The sequence below is a fragment of the Caretta caretta genome, chromosome 12 (genome assembly GCF_965140235.1).
Source record: "Caretta caretta isolate rCarCar2 chromosome 12, rCarCar1.hap1, whole genome shotgun sequence".
NCBI classification, from domain to species: Eukaryota; Metazoa; Chordata; order Testudines; family Cheloniidae; genus Caretta; species Caretta caretta.
This window is the reverse complement of record NC_134217.1, coordinates 25,616,621-25,633,611: the sequence shown is the minus strand read 5'-3', so window position 1 is coordinate 25,633,611 and position 16,991 is coordinate 25,616,621. Positions and strand designations below refer to the sequence as shown.

Below are 16,991 nucleotides of genomic sequence, written 5' to 3'. Positions count from 1 at the left end.
AGGAGATGGACCAGCCAAGTCCACCTGCAACTCGCCCAACCTGGCCCGGCTCAGCTCAGGGAGGCAACACTGCATTTAGAGGCTGTCCCAGACTGGGATCCAGCCTTAGGCCCAGGTCTCATAGACATTAAGGTCAGAAGGGACCATTATGATCATCTAGTCTGACCTCCTGCACAATGCAGGCCACAGAATCTCACCCACCCACTCCTGCAATAAACTCTCACCTATGTCCAAGCTACTGAAGTCCTCAAATCATGGTTTAAAGACTTCAAGGTGCAGAGAATCCTCCAGCAAGTGACCCGTGCCCTATGCTACAAAGGAAGGTAAAAAACTCCCAGGGCCTCTTCCAATCTGCCCTGGAGGAAAAGTCCTTCCTGACCCCAAATATGGTGATCAGCTGAACCCTGAGCATGTGGGCAAGATTCACCAGCCAGATACCCAGGAAAGAATTCTCTGTAGTAACTCAGATCCCACCCCATCTAACATCCCATCACAGGCCATTGGGCCTATTTACCATGAATAGTTAAAGATCAATTAATTACCAAAATCATGTTATCCCATCATACCATCTCCTCCATAAACTTATCAAGTTTAATCTTGAAGCCAGATAGGTCTTTTGCCCCCACTGCTTCCCTTGGAAGGCTATTCCAGAACTTCACTCCTCTGATGGTTAGAAACCTTCGTCTAATTTCAAGTCTAAACTTCCCGATGGCCAGTTTATATCCATATGTTCTTGTGTCCACATTGGTACTGAGCTTAAATAACGTCTGTGTCTCATGCTCACGGCGGGGCTTGTATCTATGCAGAACGCTAACACGCTACAAAACAAGAAAAAATTAGTATCCACAGCAATATACACAAGAAGGAATGGACAGCCAACTCTCCTAGTGAGGCTAAGAACCAGGAGCAAGGGGGGTTCCAACTCTGATCATGTGGCGGTGAGAGGGAACTGGAGCGGTGGCATTCCACACGGCCTCTCCTAGCCTCAGCTGCACAAGGCGGACGCATGTAAGAGTCAGCAGACGCGGCTACAGAACTGTTCGGGCACACGGCGCACGTGCGCATCCACGTTTGGAATCCAAATAGGGACTAATCACTTGAAGAATACTTCCTGGGCACAGCAGCGACACAAGGCTGCACTGATTATTGTTGGTAAAGGACTTTGAGATCCTCCAGTGGAAATGTAGTTGCTATTACTACCAATCCAGGAGAATAAAACTGAAAGGAGGGAAAAAATTCACAATTTATAGATCCATGAATTAGTACAAAACCACAAGCTCTTTGGTTATACCACTGACAGGACAAAGAAGCTGGACTTATTTTCTGGGGCTACATGCTGTCCTTCTGTAGCCGCAGCAGTCCCCCCTGCTGGCCCATCAGCAGCTCTTGCTCTCCCATTGATTTACACAGTTTACACCTATTAAAATAAATGAGTGCTACCCATAAATTCCCCTTCTGTACACTGATGGGAGAACAGACCCCAGCAGACAGCAGCAGTGTGGCCCACAAAGCTACGAGCTGATTTGATGTCTGTGTTAATGAGGAGGGGAGCTTACAGCTGCGGCTTGAAGAGAGCTAGCATCCAGAACTGATTTTTTTTTTAAAGTGAAAGAAAAGGGGTATATTGAGCCAAATGCACCCTCTAGAGTTAGACCAGGGTTGAATTTGGCCCAAGCAAAAAGTCCCAAACAAAATGGATTAAATGCATGTTAAAGAACTCTGTAGACTATAGCTGAGTGTTAATAAGATTCTAGTACACCAGTGTTATCCTCTTGGCTTAAAATGTATTAAAATGTTAGCACACAGTTGTTAAATAGCGACTAAATTGCAAGCACTGACGTTTGGGAGGGTCTGGAAATGAGAGTTGGCTGGGATGACTTAGCTAATGAGGATTCTTACTCCTATCTGGGTGCCCCAGTTGGACAAGGATATTGTTCGTTTTAGCCTGAGAACAAATTTCTAGAGCTGTGAAGGAGGGGAAGGGTCATTTCAGGAGTCCATAGTATCTAGCTGGTGGAGCTCTGTAGTGGGAAGCTTGGCAGGTGATCATCTGCCTTCTCCTATCAGCAAGCATGCTACAACAAAAGGAAATATTGCTGTGAGCTCCAGAAATTAAGCAGTCTTATTTGGCTAATTCCTTCAAGCCCTTCCCCAGTAATGAGTAGGAAAACAAACATGTCTGTGCAGTAGTGGGAATCCTGCTTATCATTGCACAAGGTAAAAAAAAAAAAAAAAAAAAAAATCAGACCTATGACACCTCCACAGACTTGGGCCCGAAGCTGCTCAGTAGTTGGAATTGCAGTTGACTCAGTGGTAGTTTTGTGCCCTCAATGTCTGCAGAGTCAGATCAATGTAATAATTGGTCCATTATCTGTATAGCCAGATACCAAGGCAATGCATGTGGTAAAACACAGAGAGAGAGAGAGAGAGAAAGAGAATATGAGTAGTTTCTGAGTAATGACAGACATACAGATCAAATTAAACTTGGTACCCTGTCACTGACTAGATAACCCTAGGGTATTCTTTAAAAAACACAATTGGACTGTAGTTCATACTTTTTCCTAGGCACCGAGTTTTATTGATTTGAACTTTACTCATAAAAATATTCACAGGGCTTTAGGACCTTAGAGGGGAAAGGATCTTTAACTTGTTAGCTTCTCAAGACTGAGCTAGGGGGGAATGTACTGGCAGATACAATTTCAAATTGCTTTCAGAAGGTGTCACCCACAAAAAAATCCGATGTCTGATGTAACTTGTTGTGAGCTGCGTAATGTAATGGTATGGGAGGCAAAATAAATTCCCAGTGTTGCCCCATATGCCTGGCACAGCCTCCTTGAAATACCACCGCTGCAATGGAAAGGTTTTATTTGCAAGGTCACCAGCAGCAAAAGGGGGTATAGAAGGGACTGTGCTGGAAGCCAGTTGCTGAAACACTGATTGGCAGAGTCTCAAAAGCCTGTGACAGTTCTGAGGTTCAGTGAATATAAACTGATACTAAGATAGACCTGATCAGCCTGTAAAAGAGAGAGCCATCACTGTGACAGTGAAGTAGAGGATAGCCGGGCTGTATTTGTGGTGGATTAGAGCAACTAATAAATATTTGTAATTTACCGTTTTTCATAGATTCATGGATTTTAAGGCCACAAGGGACCATCTAGACTGACTTCCTATATATCACACGCCATTTAATTTCACCCCTGTATTGAGCCCAGTAACTTTTGTTTGGCTAAAACATACATATCTTCCAGAAAGGCATCCAGTCTCCATCCAAAGACATTTTTACTTTCGGTTGTGCATGAAGAGTTCTGGTTTAATGTACATCCATTTGCAATATCATGCCTCCATAATGAACGGTGAAGCTACTTTCCCATTTTACTCCCAATTTTCACAGTCCCCTAACATCACCAAGGGCCTGGTGCAGAGCCCATTGAAATTAATGAGAATCTGGATTTGGATCAGGCCCTTTGCTGGTGAAGCCACAAAGTCAATATTTCTTCCTGAGGAGCATACCTTGATTAAAATTAGAAATGCTGATGCACGGGGAATGTTGTCTGGAAAACAAATACTCTCATTTTGTCATCTGGCTCTTCTTAAGATCTTACAGGCTCTTGGAAAGTCATACCATCCTGGCTGTTTCCGCTGCGTGGTCTGTAATGAATGTTTGGACGGAGTCCCCTTCACTGTAGACGTGGAGAACAATATTTACTGTGTCAAAGACTATCACACGTAAGAACACAGATGCACTGACTGCTTTTGAAAAGTTGTTCATATTGAATCATCTTTGCAATAGACACTGATTTCAATGGGAGCTAGGTGCCTAAATACTTTTAAAACTCTGGCCTGGAGTCTTACTCCTATTTGCCCCAAGACCCCTTTACACCACTCTGACAGCATAAAGAGTCACTTACATTTACATCCACTTAAAGGCTACTTTATAGCAGTAAAGAAGCATCAGGCTTAATGCACGAACCCTCTCCTGAGGGGCTGTTGAGGTTTCTCAAACTCATAGGAGTATGTGTTTGTGTGCACACAGGTAAATCCTCTGTTCCTGACAGAGCCTAGCTCTATTAATCATGGGTAGTAATGGAATATAATGGCCCATAATATTCCAGTTAGGGTTAGAATTGCGTGTGTCATCCTGATGACAACTCTTTGAATTGTACTGAGGTTCAGTAATCACTCTGGGATTCCCTTCTGTCAAAGAGAATGTGAAGGCTCTTAGGTACTATCACCGCTATATCACAAACCATAGGCCCAAGTCCTGCAATGGGATCTACTAATGCAGACCCCTGTGCCCAAGAGGAATCACACTGAAGTCAACAGGATTCCAGATCCACTCTAATCCATCCCAGCACGGCAGTGGAGTGAATATTAGCACAGCTGGTCTATAGCACAGTTGTAGGTAAGAATGCGTGACCAGTTCAGCGTGAGCAGCTTACCCCCAACCACCACTTATAGCCAGCACCTTTTCTTCAAGCCAACTGCGGCTTCTGAACACAGGTGTTAGAGCTCTAATCACAGAGGAAAGCTGTTCAAGCCCTGAGATGGACAAAGTCCTGGAATGATCTTTGCCATACAGTCCCTCTCTCTCACTGGTTCCCAACTTTTTCCATACCGAGAGCCCCTGGAACTCCCCCTCCAGTTACTTGGGACCCACTCTTCTCCCATTTAGCAGTAAGAGAAGGACAGGATGGTCATACTACCCTGACACCTGTTGGGTCACAATCCCCAAGTCAAGAAACACTTCTCTGTCTATACAGGTTCATGGAGGAAATGGGTATTGCATTTATTAATAAGAGTGTTGGATTCAATAGTCAACAGAGGAGGGGAAAAGGTACCTGTTGATGTTTGAGAGATCTGACATAGAAATAGAAGCAAGAGGTAGAGATAGGCTTGAATCAGCCCTTTCCCGGATCCAAACTTTCGCAGAGTTTGAATTCCTGATTTGGATCCATATTTTGCAGTTAAAGCCCATCTCTAAAGAGAAGCTATGCTTGAAATGCTCTCGGGGTTCTAAATTTTTTAAATTTAATTTGAACATTTTCTCTTCTTGACTCTTAGCGTTTTTGCACCAAAATGCGCTTCCTGTAACCAGCCAATTCTACCAGCACAGGTATGAAGTTTTGTGGGGGGGTGTGGGTGTGTGTAACTTGTTAGATAATGTGGTTGTTTGCATATGGACATTTTTCAAAGATCTGCTCAAACACAGTAAGAAATAGACACCTTGGCTATTCAAGACCCTTTCCCCATCCCCAGAATGAACTGTATATCTAATACAAAATTAAACACAGCTCAGCAATAATATAATTCTTATACAACTCCAAGAGTCATAATAATCATAGTACTTAGCAATTTTATACACTAAAGCACTTTGAATCCTTTGGGTGCTTCAGGGGTATTAATTAACATTGCTGTACATCTGATTCAATTCAAAGCCCTGGCTAGAGAACTGAGAACAGACTGTTTATTTTCAGACTCTCTCAACTTCCCATTCATTCAAGAAGTACACTTTGATTGCTAAATATGATGTTAGCTGTTAAGATATCCAGGCTCCAAACAGGGGATGATGGTAACATTTGCCCTGTTCAAAGAGCACATGGCCTCAGCCATGTCACAGTGGCATGGATGAAAGTGCTGCAGAAAGTTGGCTATGATGTTTGAGGCAGAGCTGGGGAACCAGGTATTTGAGATGGATCTGAAGCAAAACGCTGGTTCCAAACCCCACCAAGCTTTGGGCCCATCTCTGTCTGGTGAATTGAAACCAGAACTCCAGAACCAAACCTACTCAACCTTTCGAGGAAGACAAGGCTTCAGAGCTTGTACAAGCAGCACTAATATGGCCTGAACGTTAAACTGATTTTCAGGACAGAATATCATCACTGTTCATGGTGATGGATATGACAGACCTTGTGTTAGTTTCAACCTGCTGCACAAAGAAGTGAGGATGCAAATTAACTGTAGGAAAGAGGTCTTACCAAACCGTGCAAAGTGAGGATTTACGGGATTTTATTTTCAATAAGCCCACGAGCAGGTGCTGTTTACTTAATAAGAGTTTACTTTGCCAAAGTTACACATACACAGCTCAAGTAATTTGTTATAGGTCTCCCTGCCAGTAGTTACAATAATGATACCAGAACTATCTTGGGGCCCAGTCCTGTAAGCAGCCTCCCAGGAAGTGCTGGGTTCCCCCAACTCCATGGAAATCAATGGAAATTGGGGGCGCTCAATGCATTGCAACTGTAGCTCCTGGGAAGCAGCTGGTGTTTCAAACCCATCTTGAGTATGAAATGTATAGGGCCTTATTCGACCACCTTTACGCATATTGAGTAGCATCTTACTCTGTGAATAGTCCTATTGATTGCAAGAGGGTACTATGCAACATGAAAAGAAGTGGCAGAATCAAGCCAATAACAGCAGGACTGAACTGAGCAAAACCAAAATTCAGATTTATTTAAATTGTCTTTGACCAAATGGTTGAATACTTTGGCATTTGATCCCTGCTTATATGTTTATCTTTAGCTGGAAGTGGCACTTTGGCATAGAACAACATTTGTACATGAAGAGAGGATCTGTTCACCCACATACCTTCTTATTGTCCTGTCTGCATGTGACACGAACGCATACTCTGCTAGTAGTGACATGAAAATGGCATAGAACCAGCAGCACTCTTATCATCCAAGAGGCAGTGACTAGTCAGCTCGAGGTTATAGTCCAGGGCCTGACAATTCCCCCCCCCCCCCCCCCCCGCACACTTACTTCCTGGTGCACATTCCATGTTTCCAGACTAATAGTACGCATTGTGCAGGCCACATCATGTTCATCCCATATCCCTTTTGAGCCTGTGTCTGCCATGCACAATGGGGAATGTGACATGCCATAATTCTGCTCCTCCAATGCACATCAGGTATAAGCGCCACAATCTTACACATATTGCTTCAGTGAGGTGCCTGCATCTCTCATACTTGAAATGCTTCTAAAGAAGAGCCTGCGACAGCATGCCCGGATTCCATGTGTTCTCTTTAGTCTCATCTATTTCCCTGTATTTTGCATATTACAGAGTAACCCTTCCCCTAAAAGCTTGGCCCATTCTATCCCATCCTCTGACTTAGCTGGCAGTTAACAAGACTTGCAGCAGACCTCCTCCAAGCACTTGATATGCTGTTTCCCAAGGAGGGTGTATGTGTTACTTCAAGTCTGGCAGGTCAGGTAATGACTTGCCTGCCGCTCCTCTCCAGAGAGCATCAGATGTGACGCAGGCTGTAAGCACACCTGGAACTAGAAACAATTCAAAGCAAAATTTTAAAGGAAGCTTCATTTTCAGTGGCTCAGAAAAGGAGCTGGTGAAGTTACCTGTGACGTACGTGCTGTTTTACAGGGCCTGGGTTAGCATACATGCACTAATGCATATGTAGCCACTGGCCAGGGTACTGGCCACTCACATAGCTAATAGTTGTGCTATCTGATTATGCAAATTTCCAGCTGGTGGTGATAGTGTGTGTGTGTGTGTGTGTGCGTGCGTGTGCACACGCAACTGTTGGTGGAAAGTCAAACCCAAAGCAGCTGCAAAGAACAGAGCTTAATAAATTGTCGTTTCTGGTTGGCAATTTATTCCAAATCCTGGGTTCCCTTTGAACATGGCTCATTTTCAAGGAGAGTCCTAGGAACTTGTGAACCATGGGCCAAATTCTGATCTTTGAATAGACATGAGAAGTTGCCAATGACTTCAGAGGGACCTGTGCATGTGAAGCTGAGGTCTAAACAGGGGGCTCCTAGAGATCAAGGATACCTACCCTGCCAGAATACTAATATGTTACAAACTGTAAGCAACAGGTAGAAAATTGACAAAATGCCACCTACATTCCTGATCTGATTTTTTTTCCTCTCTATTTTCCAAACCAGGGCTCTGAGGAGACCATTCGAGTGGTGTCAATGGACAGAGATTACCATGTGGAATGTTATCACTGCGAGGTAAACCTGTAGCATCTCTGCCACTGAGTTGGATCAAGGCAAGATCTGGCCTTTAGGAGCAGAGGATGCCTGAGTGTAGCAGTGAATCAGTGGCTGGGCTTTAGATGGTGATGTGGTCCATAGTGAGTAGTTCCAGCCAGCTGTCTGCTGGCATGGTCTGTCTTACTTGGCACTAAGAGCAAAAAGGCAGAAGAAGTGGGAGGAAGACAAGAGCTCCTCAGAGGAGTTTGTCAGGGACAGGTTTTCAAGTCAGGGAGGGGAGTGGGGGAGAGGAAAGCTAAGCGAGGGATCCTGAAATTCAATGAGTCAGTCTACCCCAGCTGTCTCTCAGATGGGCAAGCCATCCATTTCTGTTAATGTTTTAAGAAAATAACTTTTTAAATCAATCATAGGAAATCTCAATATCCAAGAGATGGCAGCTCTCTCGCTTTCTCTCCATGCCCCCTCCCCCGCAACTTTATATTAGAATGCCCCACTGAGGATTTATTTTCAGTTCTCTTTCGTTATTCAGTTCACCATTCTCCCTCCAGCTTGAAGCAAGTCAGCCTCCCTGCTTTCATCCAGGATGGCTAACTGCATTATGTGCATAGATAACATAGTTAGACATCTGCCTGCCGTGGGCATATGTACCCACACACCTTCTGGGGGTGGCGCTCTGTCCCATCTAGTGGCACTGAGACCACAGAGAGAGAGATGAATGAGTCTGTTCTACACCTGAGCTAAGGGCTGTATGGCTTTTAGCTCATGCACTAAGCTCCAGAGGTCCCGCCCACTGACAACTGGGGTCTGTCAGCGTGTTACACATACACAGATATTGGACAGAAAAAGCTGTGGGCTGTTTTGCAGGCTGGACTCGGGCTCCTTTGAAAATGGGGCCATTAAAATAGTGTATTTCAGCTGTCAAGGTTTCCAAAAGTGACTTGGGAATTTTTGGAGTCATTCGTTTTTGGGTACCAGGTTGAGAGACATTAAAGGTGCTTGGCTTCCAGAAGAGCTGAGCACCTGCTCCTGAAAACCCTTTCAGATGTCACCTTGGGCACCCAAACGCACTAGTCCCTTTGGAAAGCCTTCTAACTCAGCAGGAATTAAATGTTCATTCAAGAGAAGAGGCATATGAAAGGAATTTTCATAGTATTTGTGTTGCAAACCAAACAGCAGTTTGTAAATCAGTAGGGCTCCTTTTAAAACTGAAATTCATTAAGAGGACAGCCTTTTTTAGGGCAACTTTGTATGTTTGTGCAGCAAGATAGGAGAAAAAAGAAGAGGTGGGAGGCCAGGTATATTATTAGCATTTGGCATTTCTTTAGTGAATCCCAAGTCATTAAAACTCTAAACAAGGGACTGAACTAACAGAGCTTTGCCAGTGGGTAGCACGCCTGCTGCCATGACTGCAATTCGATACAGTGCTTGGCTAGCAATTAACGAGCCTGAGCCCAGACTCTTATGTCTCACTCCTGGTTTATTTCATTCTCAGACCCCCATCAAATCTGCTGTTCAGTCCACTTTTATGAGCCTGCTATCTAGTCTGTCATGATTCTAATTCAAGATCTGAGGCGGATGGTCTAAAAATAATTGGGCATTCAGAGTTTGCAGTGTTTACCTACACTGTGGGGAACATTTGTCAATATAGCAGAGTCTATAGGAGGAAGAAAGACGTGCCATATTCCAGCTACTGTGATTTCTTTACAGGGAAGTGTAATACATTTTAAAAAAGGACTCTGTGGTGGAACTGTTTCAAAATTTCCTACCTAATTAAATGGGAAAGAATGTGTGAGATTCATTTATAAACTGTGATGGAAGCTAAGTCATAAAATCTCAAGTTCCTTCCTGTTACCTCTGTATTTCCTAACTTAATTTATCAATGTCTGGCCAAAAAAAAAAAAAAAAAACCCAAAACCAACAAGATTTCCAACAATGATCTTTTTTCTTTACCAAAGTGTTCTCTTAGATTACTGTAATCTTTTAAGTTAAGTGATATAAAATTATTAAGTAAATATAGATTATTGAATTATCTGAATAATAAAAGGTCCCTAAACTTTTATAAAATGCTCCTGTATTGCCTGAAGCACATTAATACCTTATTCTTTCTTGTACTCTCACTTTAGAAATATGACAACTTCCATAGCTTACGGTAAAATGCTCAAATCTTAACAGATCACATTTAAAATATGATTAATTAAACTTTGCCTCATCTTTGATATTAAAAATATAAGGTGAGGAGCACTGAACATTATCTAGTTGCACATATTGCTCAGCTTCGTCAGGATTACCTAGAAGCTGGAATTTCTATGTACTCCCTACCCTCTTTCCAAATCCCGGAATCCAAATGTAAAACCTCCATGATTTGCCTGACCTCAACTGGCATGGATAAGTAACCAAGAGACTCTCTGAACACAAGCATTTCCCTGCTGCAGCACACAATTGTCACCAAGGAGGATTCCTATTTTGCTTGGGTTATTTTCTTTTTACCTCTGGTACTTACTCTTGGCTGAAATTATTGGCCATTCTATGGAGGTATTTTGTAAATAAGACCCAGACTCCCACCCCCCACAGATTTTGTGCGAGTCAGTTAGAATTTCAGTGGGAAAAAGTTGCCCGCTTTTTAAAAAACTGCTTTTAAAATATGGCAACTTTACTTCATCTAGTCTAAATTTAATCTGAGAAACGTACTATAGAAAGGGAAGAGACCTACTTAGTGAGAGGCCTGAATTGGAACATGAGGCCTGACACCCATTGAACTTTGCAACTTGCCTCATATCTCTAAGATATGCCCCAACCAGAACACCAATCTTAGGAAGTCCGTTCTGCATCACAATTCAAATGGGTTCTCTCTCGCCCAAATGATAGTCTGTCTTTACTCAGCTCTTCTCTGGTTCTCCAACTATCTCTGCTCTTCCTCACTCCAAGTCCAACATCATTCAGCTTGTCTGACCGGCTCCATATTTAAGAGGTCAGCGTGTGCTGCCTTACCATGTGATTAGTCTGATCTTTGTCATGGCTAGACCTATGAGGTGGACTGAAGAAAATAAATGCAGGTGTCAACCTGAGAAGATATGCCACAAAACTGCATAAATTTCACATTCCCTTAGATTTCAGTGATGTCACTCTTAATTTAATACATTATAGTCAATGTCCATCTACCAAATAGTTCTGAGATTGCTGCAGTTAACAGGAAAGAGAGAACAAGAGACACCTTAGAGGCTTCAAAGTCTGAATGATGTTTTATTGAAATGACAATCATTCACTAGTTAACTTGTGGATGTGTGTTTGTTTCTCTTAGGACTGCGGTCTCCAGCTCAACGATGAGGAAGGCCATCGTTGCTATCCTTTAGAGGGACACCTACTCTGTCATGGCTGTCATATTAGGCGCCTCAATATCAAAGTGTCACCACATCCACCTCCAAGCTATCCAATGCATGTTACAGAGCTCTAAAAGACACTTTCTGTAGCAATGAATCACTAGAAAGAAGATGGAAGAACTAAAAATGACTTTCCAGTTTTTAAAGATGAAATTTCTCTAATAACCATCTAAACCAGCTAAGTTATTTATTTTTTTTTTTAAATCATATGTCAGAGGGCCTCTATGATCATGTCCATGTTTCTATTTACCTTCAGCATTTTCACTGAGACACCACTTACTTGGAAAAAAAAAAAAAACGTGCGCACCGCTGAACTAACTGTAAGCAGCAACATTTCCCAGTACAGTGGTACGAAAGGCTCTGTTCTACACTCCTTGTTTGCTTCATTCCAGTGGGAGTTTTGCCCGAGTAAGAAGTATAAAATTCATCCCCCAAATTTAGCAACATACATATCACAACAAGCGTGATAAGATAAATACTAGCATTTTAGCTAGTCCCATTGCATCCTGGTCTTAGAGAATAAACATTCTCACATTTCTAGAATACTTAGATTCCCAGTAGTAGTTAATAGGAAGCAAAGTAAATATATATTTTAGTAAGAAAAATCTTCAAATGTGGGTTAATTGGTGGTATTCACACCTATGAAAGGCTTCAGGCCAGTGTCTTTTCCATCCTATTTGCTATCACAGTGAGCCAACAGAGTATTTAGCCTGCTGCAGAAACATGACAGGTGTCTTCTATAGGAAGCACATTGCAGAAGAATGTGTCCATTTGAAAAGTTAAGATTATTTCATAAAGGGTTATTGCACATGAAGAAAATTCTGGCTCTCCATAATAACTCGCCATTTACATGCTTGGTTTTTTGTAGCTTGTAGGGGCGCGAGACTAGCCACAGCTTTGGAAGCATTTGTCATATTCTTCTGGTGATTTGGCACTTACTAAGCAGTCCATCTTTTAAACCTGTTTTGGTTACTAGGTTTAGCAGTCCTTTTGGCTATGCAAGGAGACATTTCTGTGTCTTGATCCTACTTGTTTTATACAAGACTTCATTTGTTACAAACTGCTTTGCAATTTTTTGTCGTTACATTTTTTAAATGGGCAGCAGTTTTGTCATCTTTTCAGTTTGATGTGTTCTTTTCCAGATGTAGTTTTGAATGATTACAGTGATCATCTTCATTTGAAAACCAAGCATGATTTAGCAGAAATAATAATTTAGGGTTTCAGACAATTGAAACAGAAATTGGTATTTTATAACAAGTATTAGATGTACACAGAATGTACACACTTTCATCTTTTGCATAAGCTTTTACAATAACCTCAGAAGTCTGGGGTAATATATATCTTCCATATAGGAAGTTAGATGAATCTTTTTTTAATGTTTGTTTTCTACTGTGCTTTGATGATTTACATGCAATCACACATCTCTATGTTTAAATAACAATTCCATGTATTCTCATGAGAATTGAGCTACACTTTCCTGAAATTATTTTATAGTTTGAAATGTGGCCATCGCTCCCTTCCTTAGATATATTTAATTATGACAAAATTCTTTTACTGTGGATTAGGTGGAAATATCAGGCAAGATTCTCAACACATGCAAATTGAAAGAACTGTAGTGACTTCAATGAAGCTATGCAGGTTTATACCACCTAAGAATCTGGCCCATCAGTTTTAGGATTGTCACATGTTAAGTTTCATCAAACTAATTAAGGAAATAGCTATTTGGCGACTCCATTGATGCAATAAGGCAATTCAGGATATGGTTGGAAAGCACAAGGAGCAACCAATAGGCTCTGATTCCTGAACAGAATAATTAACTCATGAGATTCTCACTCCCTTTATACAGCTTTTTGATATTCCAAAATATCTTTATGGTAAAAAAAAATACATTCATTGATGATGGAAAGAGATGAATGCAACAGTTCAAAAACTGCTGCTGAATTGTCTGGTGGGCAAAGATTAATCTGCCCTACTGGATGCTCCTCAGTAAGTCCAATGCACATTTAACCAGTCATTTTATAATTAATAGCTGGCTTAGTTAATGTGAAAGCCATGTTTTGGAGCACTGCTAATGCTACAAATAACCTTTTCCTACAGTGGCTGATCCAATGGTTCTGATTTTCAGGAAAATGAGAATAGAGGCCCCTGTACAGCTTTGTGCATTTATTTGCACTACCTTTGTGTGCACAGTTACAAGGATTGCATGCACAAAGATGACCTGCAAATAGATGCTTGGGCCTCTCATTCCTGAAACCTAAGCTGTAAAAGGTAAAAATTAACCTTCGCACAAATCTGACTTTATTGAAGTAACTCGAGTATTGAAAGTATCAAATTGAGGGTGTCAAAGCTTCAAGGTAAATATTTTGTATTCGTCACAGCATAATACTTTTCCATTTCACAAAATAGCTTTGGGCTTCAAGGCATTGTATTAGCATGAGTTATTGTTAAAAATATTTGTATAAACCCCCGACATTAAGAGAAAAAATATTAAAACATACAGATGATTTGGGTCTGTTCACATGAGCAGGCCAACCCAGAACAGTGCTTTCTACTAAAAGGTGCATTTGCTCCAGGTGACTGGGAGCTAGAACTTAATAGAACCACAGAAAACAGAGATGAGAGACCAAACTAGGTCATTTAGACCATCCCTCTGCCAGTTTATTAACTAGTGCTAAGTCTATTTAAGTTTGTAAATTTTCACTCCTGCATTGCTTTTCAGTGGACAGCACTATCTAACATGTACATACAATTCTTTTTCGAGAACTATCATCCTTTAGAACAGAATAATACTGAATTTCACATTTTTATTTTTCAGTTCTTTCTAATAGTTCTACTCAGTTCCAATATGTGTTAAGTATCTTCATGGTAAAATGTTGAAAAATTATGTTTCAATATAGAAAGAGCAGTTTGTTTAAAACCAGAAAGCAGCAGTTGTTGTTCCAGTATTTTCTATAGACAGGGGCATTCTATTAAAACACCAAAATTACAGCTGGCTTTTAGAGAGATGAGGTGAGGGAGGTAATATTGGTTATTGGACCAACTTTTGGTGGTGAAAGAGACAAGCTTTCCAGCTACACAAAGCTCTTCTTCAGGTCAGCTGGCTTTTACACCATTAATAGAAGAGCTGGAGCATAGTTGGTATAATTCACCTATTATTATTATTATTATTATTAAGAAAGAATAAGGAGAAAGCTATAAGCAAATCTAAAGTGACATGCTGTACAACTTAGTATTAATGACCATTCCTGTACATTTTACCTCCTGTCTGGGGAATTGTATAAATGAAAGCGTCTAATGCTTTGCTTAAGGAGTATTCTTATATCAGTCAGTTCAACACAGATGTAAACTTCCCAGTATTCATTTTATAACACGATTATTTATTGGAAACCTTCTCGGTGTACTGTACTTTCAGAATATTTCCATAAAGTTTCAGCATTTTACAACTTCTTCTTGTTTTCATCATGAGAAGTCAGGACTACACCTTTCATGTTTCATTTTTGTGGAAGATTTCTACAGTGTCCCAAAAGGATGTGGCCATTTTAGGAGATTCACAGCGTCCCTAGTGCACTGGAAGACAAGTTCCAAAGAAATGACCAAAATTATGATAATTGTGGGGGGTGGAAATCTCAGATATTTGAAGTTTCAAAAAGGGGTTTATGTATATTTTGTAAAGTTGGGCTTCAAAAGTAAAGTATGGATGGAGGAGTTCTTTAAGACAAGAAATTCCAGAACAATTAAGTAAACCAAAGCTCTAAAGGAGGCACACAAAAGCTGCTTTCTTGTGTTTCAAGAAAAGTTTTAAAAAGTTTGTGATTCATCATGCAACTAATGCCATAACTAGAATATATAATTTGACTTAAATTAAGTTTTCCTTTGAGAAATATTTTCATTTTCTTTAAAAGAATATAGTTTCTTCCAAGAACTTGGACCAACGTTGATTTTTATTTTGTAGGAAATATATAAATGCCCTGTTTGTATATCATGTAACTAGTTTACATGCTGCAAATATACGTTAGTTTAACTATTTTTGTATATATCCTTGTAAAACTTCTAAATGTGCTTCTTTGTCTTTTAGTCCCTAGAATGACTTGTGGTTTTATGTTTCAGTGTTTGATTCCCTTGATTGTTGAAGAAAAAAGGTTGGGAAATGTAGATTTATTTATCTAAAGAAGCAGCTACTTGCTATCATCCTAAGTTATTTAATATTAAAAGTCAGAAGTTTCATTTAACCTTAGATGTTATAATCTGCTTTTTTCAATAAAGACATTTTGTAGTTATCTTTGATTTTGTAATTTGTTGCCTGGAAGTAAAGAGTTTATTTTGATTTGTTTGCCAGTAAAAACATTTTAAGAGATCCTTATGCTGCTTACAGAAATGCCAACTGATATTAACTGATTACAGCTGTATTCATGAAAGTGTTTGGTTCTTTAGTGCAAGTATAAATAATTAAGGTCTAACATATGCCCATAGCTAACATTTTGCAGCTCCACTTAGAAAAGAATTTAGCCACTTTGGCAATTTGTAATTAAACCTTAACCAGTCCGGCTATTTCATATTTGTAGCACTCAGTTTAGATAAACACATCCTTCTCAGGGCACCTATTGTTTCATAATGTGCACACTTCCATCAGAGAGGCACTGGCCTGGGCAATAATCCTGCAAAGGCTAAGCAGGATCAGGGCTCTGGTTTGGATAGTGCTCTGTATTTCCCTGATAACAACCACATTACCCAGTTACTTTGCTTTATGGGCGTGTCAATGAGTTTTAATGTTAGCTGCTCACATTGACAGATTGTGTTTTATCAGTTTAACACTTTTGCTAATCTTTCTATAGTGTCCCTCTCCTGCAGGCAAGTGAACATGACTCTTTTGTGGAAGATAAAGGTAATTCCCCCCCACACACACACACTTTGGATATTCCACCCCTTGTAATCTTCAGATTATCATTTTTAATTCCTGAGTTTCCTCCTCTCTAGACTGTTATTGTCCTTATTTATCCTTCCCATCCCATCCAAGAAGCTTTTTCAAAAGCTAGTGCTACTGTTGGCCTAATGGTATGAGCCGCTAGTATCAGGATCTTGAGCTCTTCCAGCCTTGAGCAAGGGACAGGAGAGCTGTAGGACATATAGTGTCATCTAGCCCCCGTATATGGCAGATCTATTAAGTACTGATATGCAATAAGACACCCTTATTGATGGCTTTAAGCTGCTGCTAATTCTGTCAGATTTCACTGGTATGTCTTCAGTTGCACAGGCGGCTATGGCAAGCTTTACAAAACATTATGTTTCTTTAGGAAAGAGCGGGGATTGCTTAGAACAGTGGTGTATCTGTCCCAAAAGCACCTCCCAAGCCATGTTCTCACCATTTTGAAGAGAGGAGGATCATTAATTCATCAATAACCTCATGCTGCTTGTTGTAAAGCCTGATGTAAAGGTGTATGAAGAATTTAACTAACAATCTTGCAAAGTGCTCTAACAGAAGAGCATCATTGCGGCTGCATCTCACAAACTAAGCCAGACTCCTGTTACAGCCAGTATTTTTGCCTACTTGTATGCAGCCTGGTTGACAGAACCATAGTACTTAAAACAATAACCTACCCGTGTGGCCATCTTACAGGAAACATATGCTGGAAAATTAATATAAATTCATTGTGGGGGAGAATGAGT

The 16,991-nt window shown here is 40.7% G+C and overlaps 1 protein-coding gene across 2 annotated transcripts in view; it reads left to right on the top strand.

The window, feature by feature from the left end:
* The window catches only part of WTIP (WT1 interacting protein), a 118,767-nt gene extending 103,163 nt beyond the window's left edge, over positions 1–15,604 (top strand). For both annotated transcript variants that reach the window (XM_048816742.2, XM_075118417.1), the window contains 4 exons: positions 3,596–3,726; positions 5,062–5,113; positions 7,900–7,968; positions 11,249–15,604. In XM_048816742.2, the coding sequence (XP_048672699.2) occupies positions 3,596–3,726; positions 5,062–5,113; positions 7,900–7,968; positions 11,249–11,401 (405 nt within the window). In that variant the 3' untranslated portion in view covers positions 11,402–15,604. The remainder of the gene's footprint in view (positions 1–3,595; positions 3,727–5,061; positions 5,114–7,899; positions 7,969–11,248) is intronic.
* Positions 15,605–16,991: the final 1,387 nt, after the last annotated feature.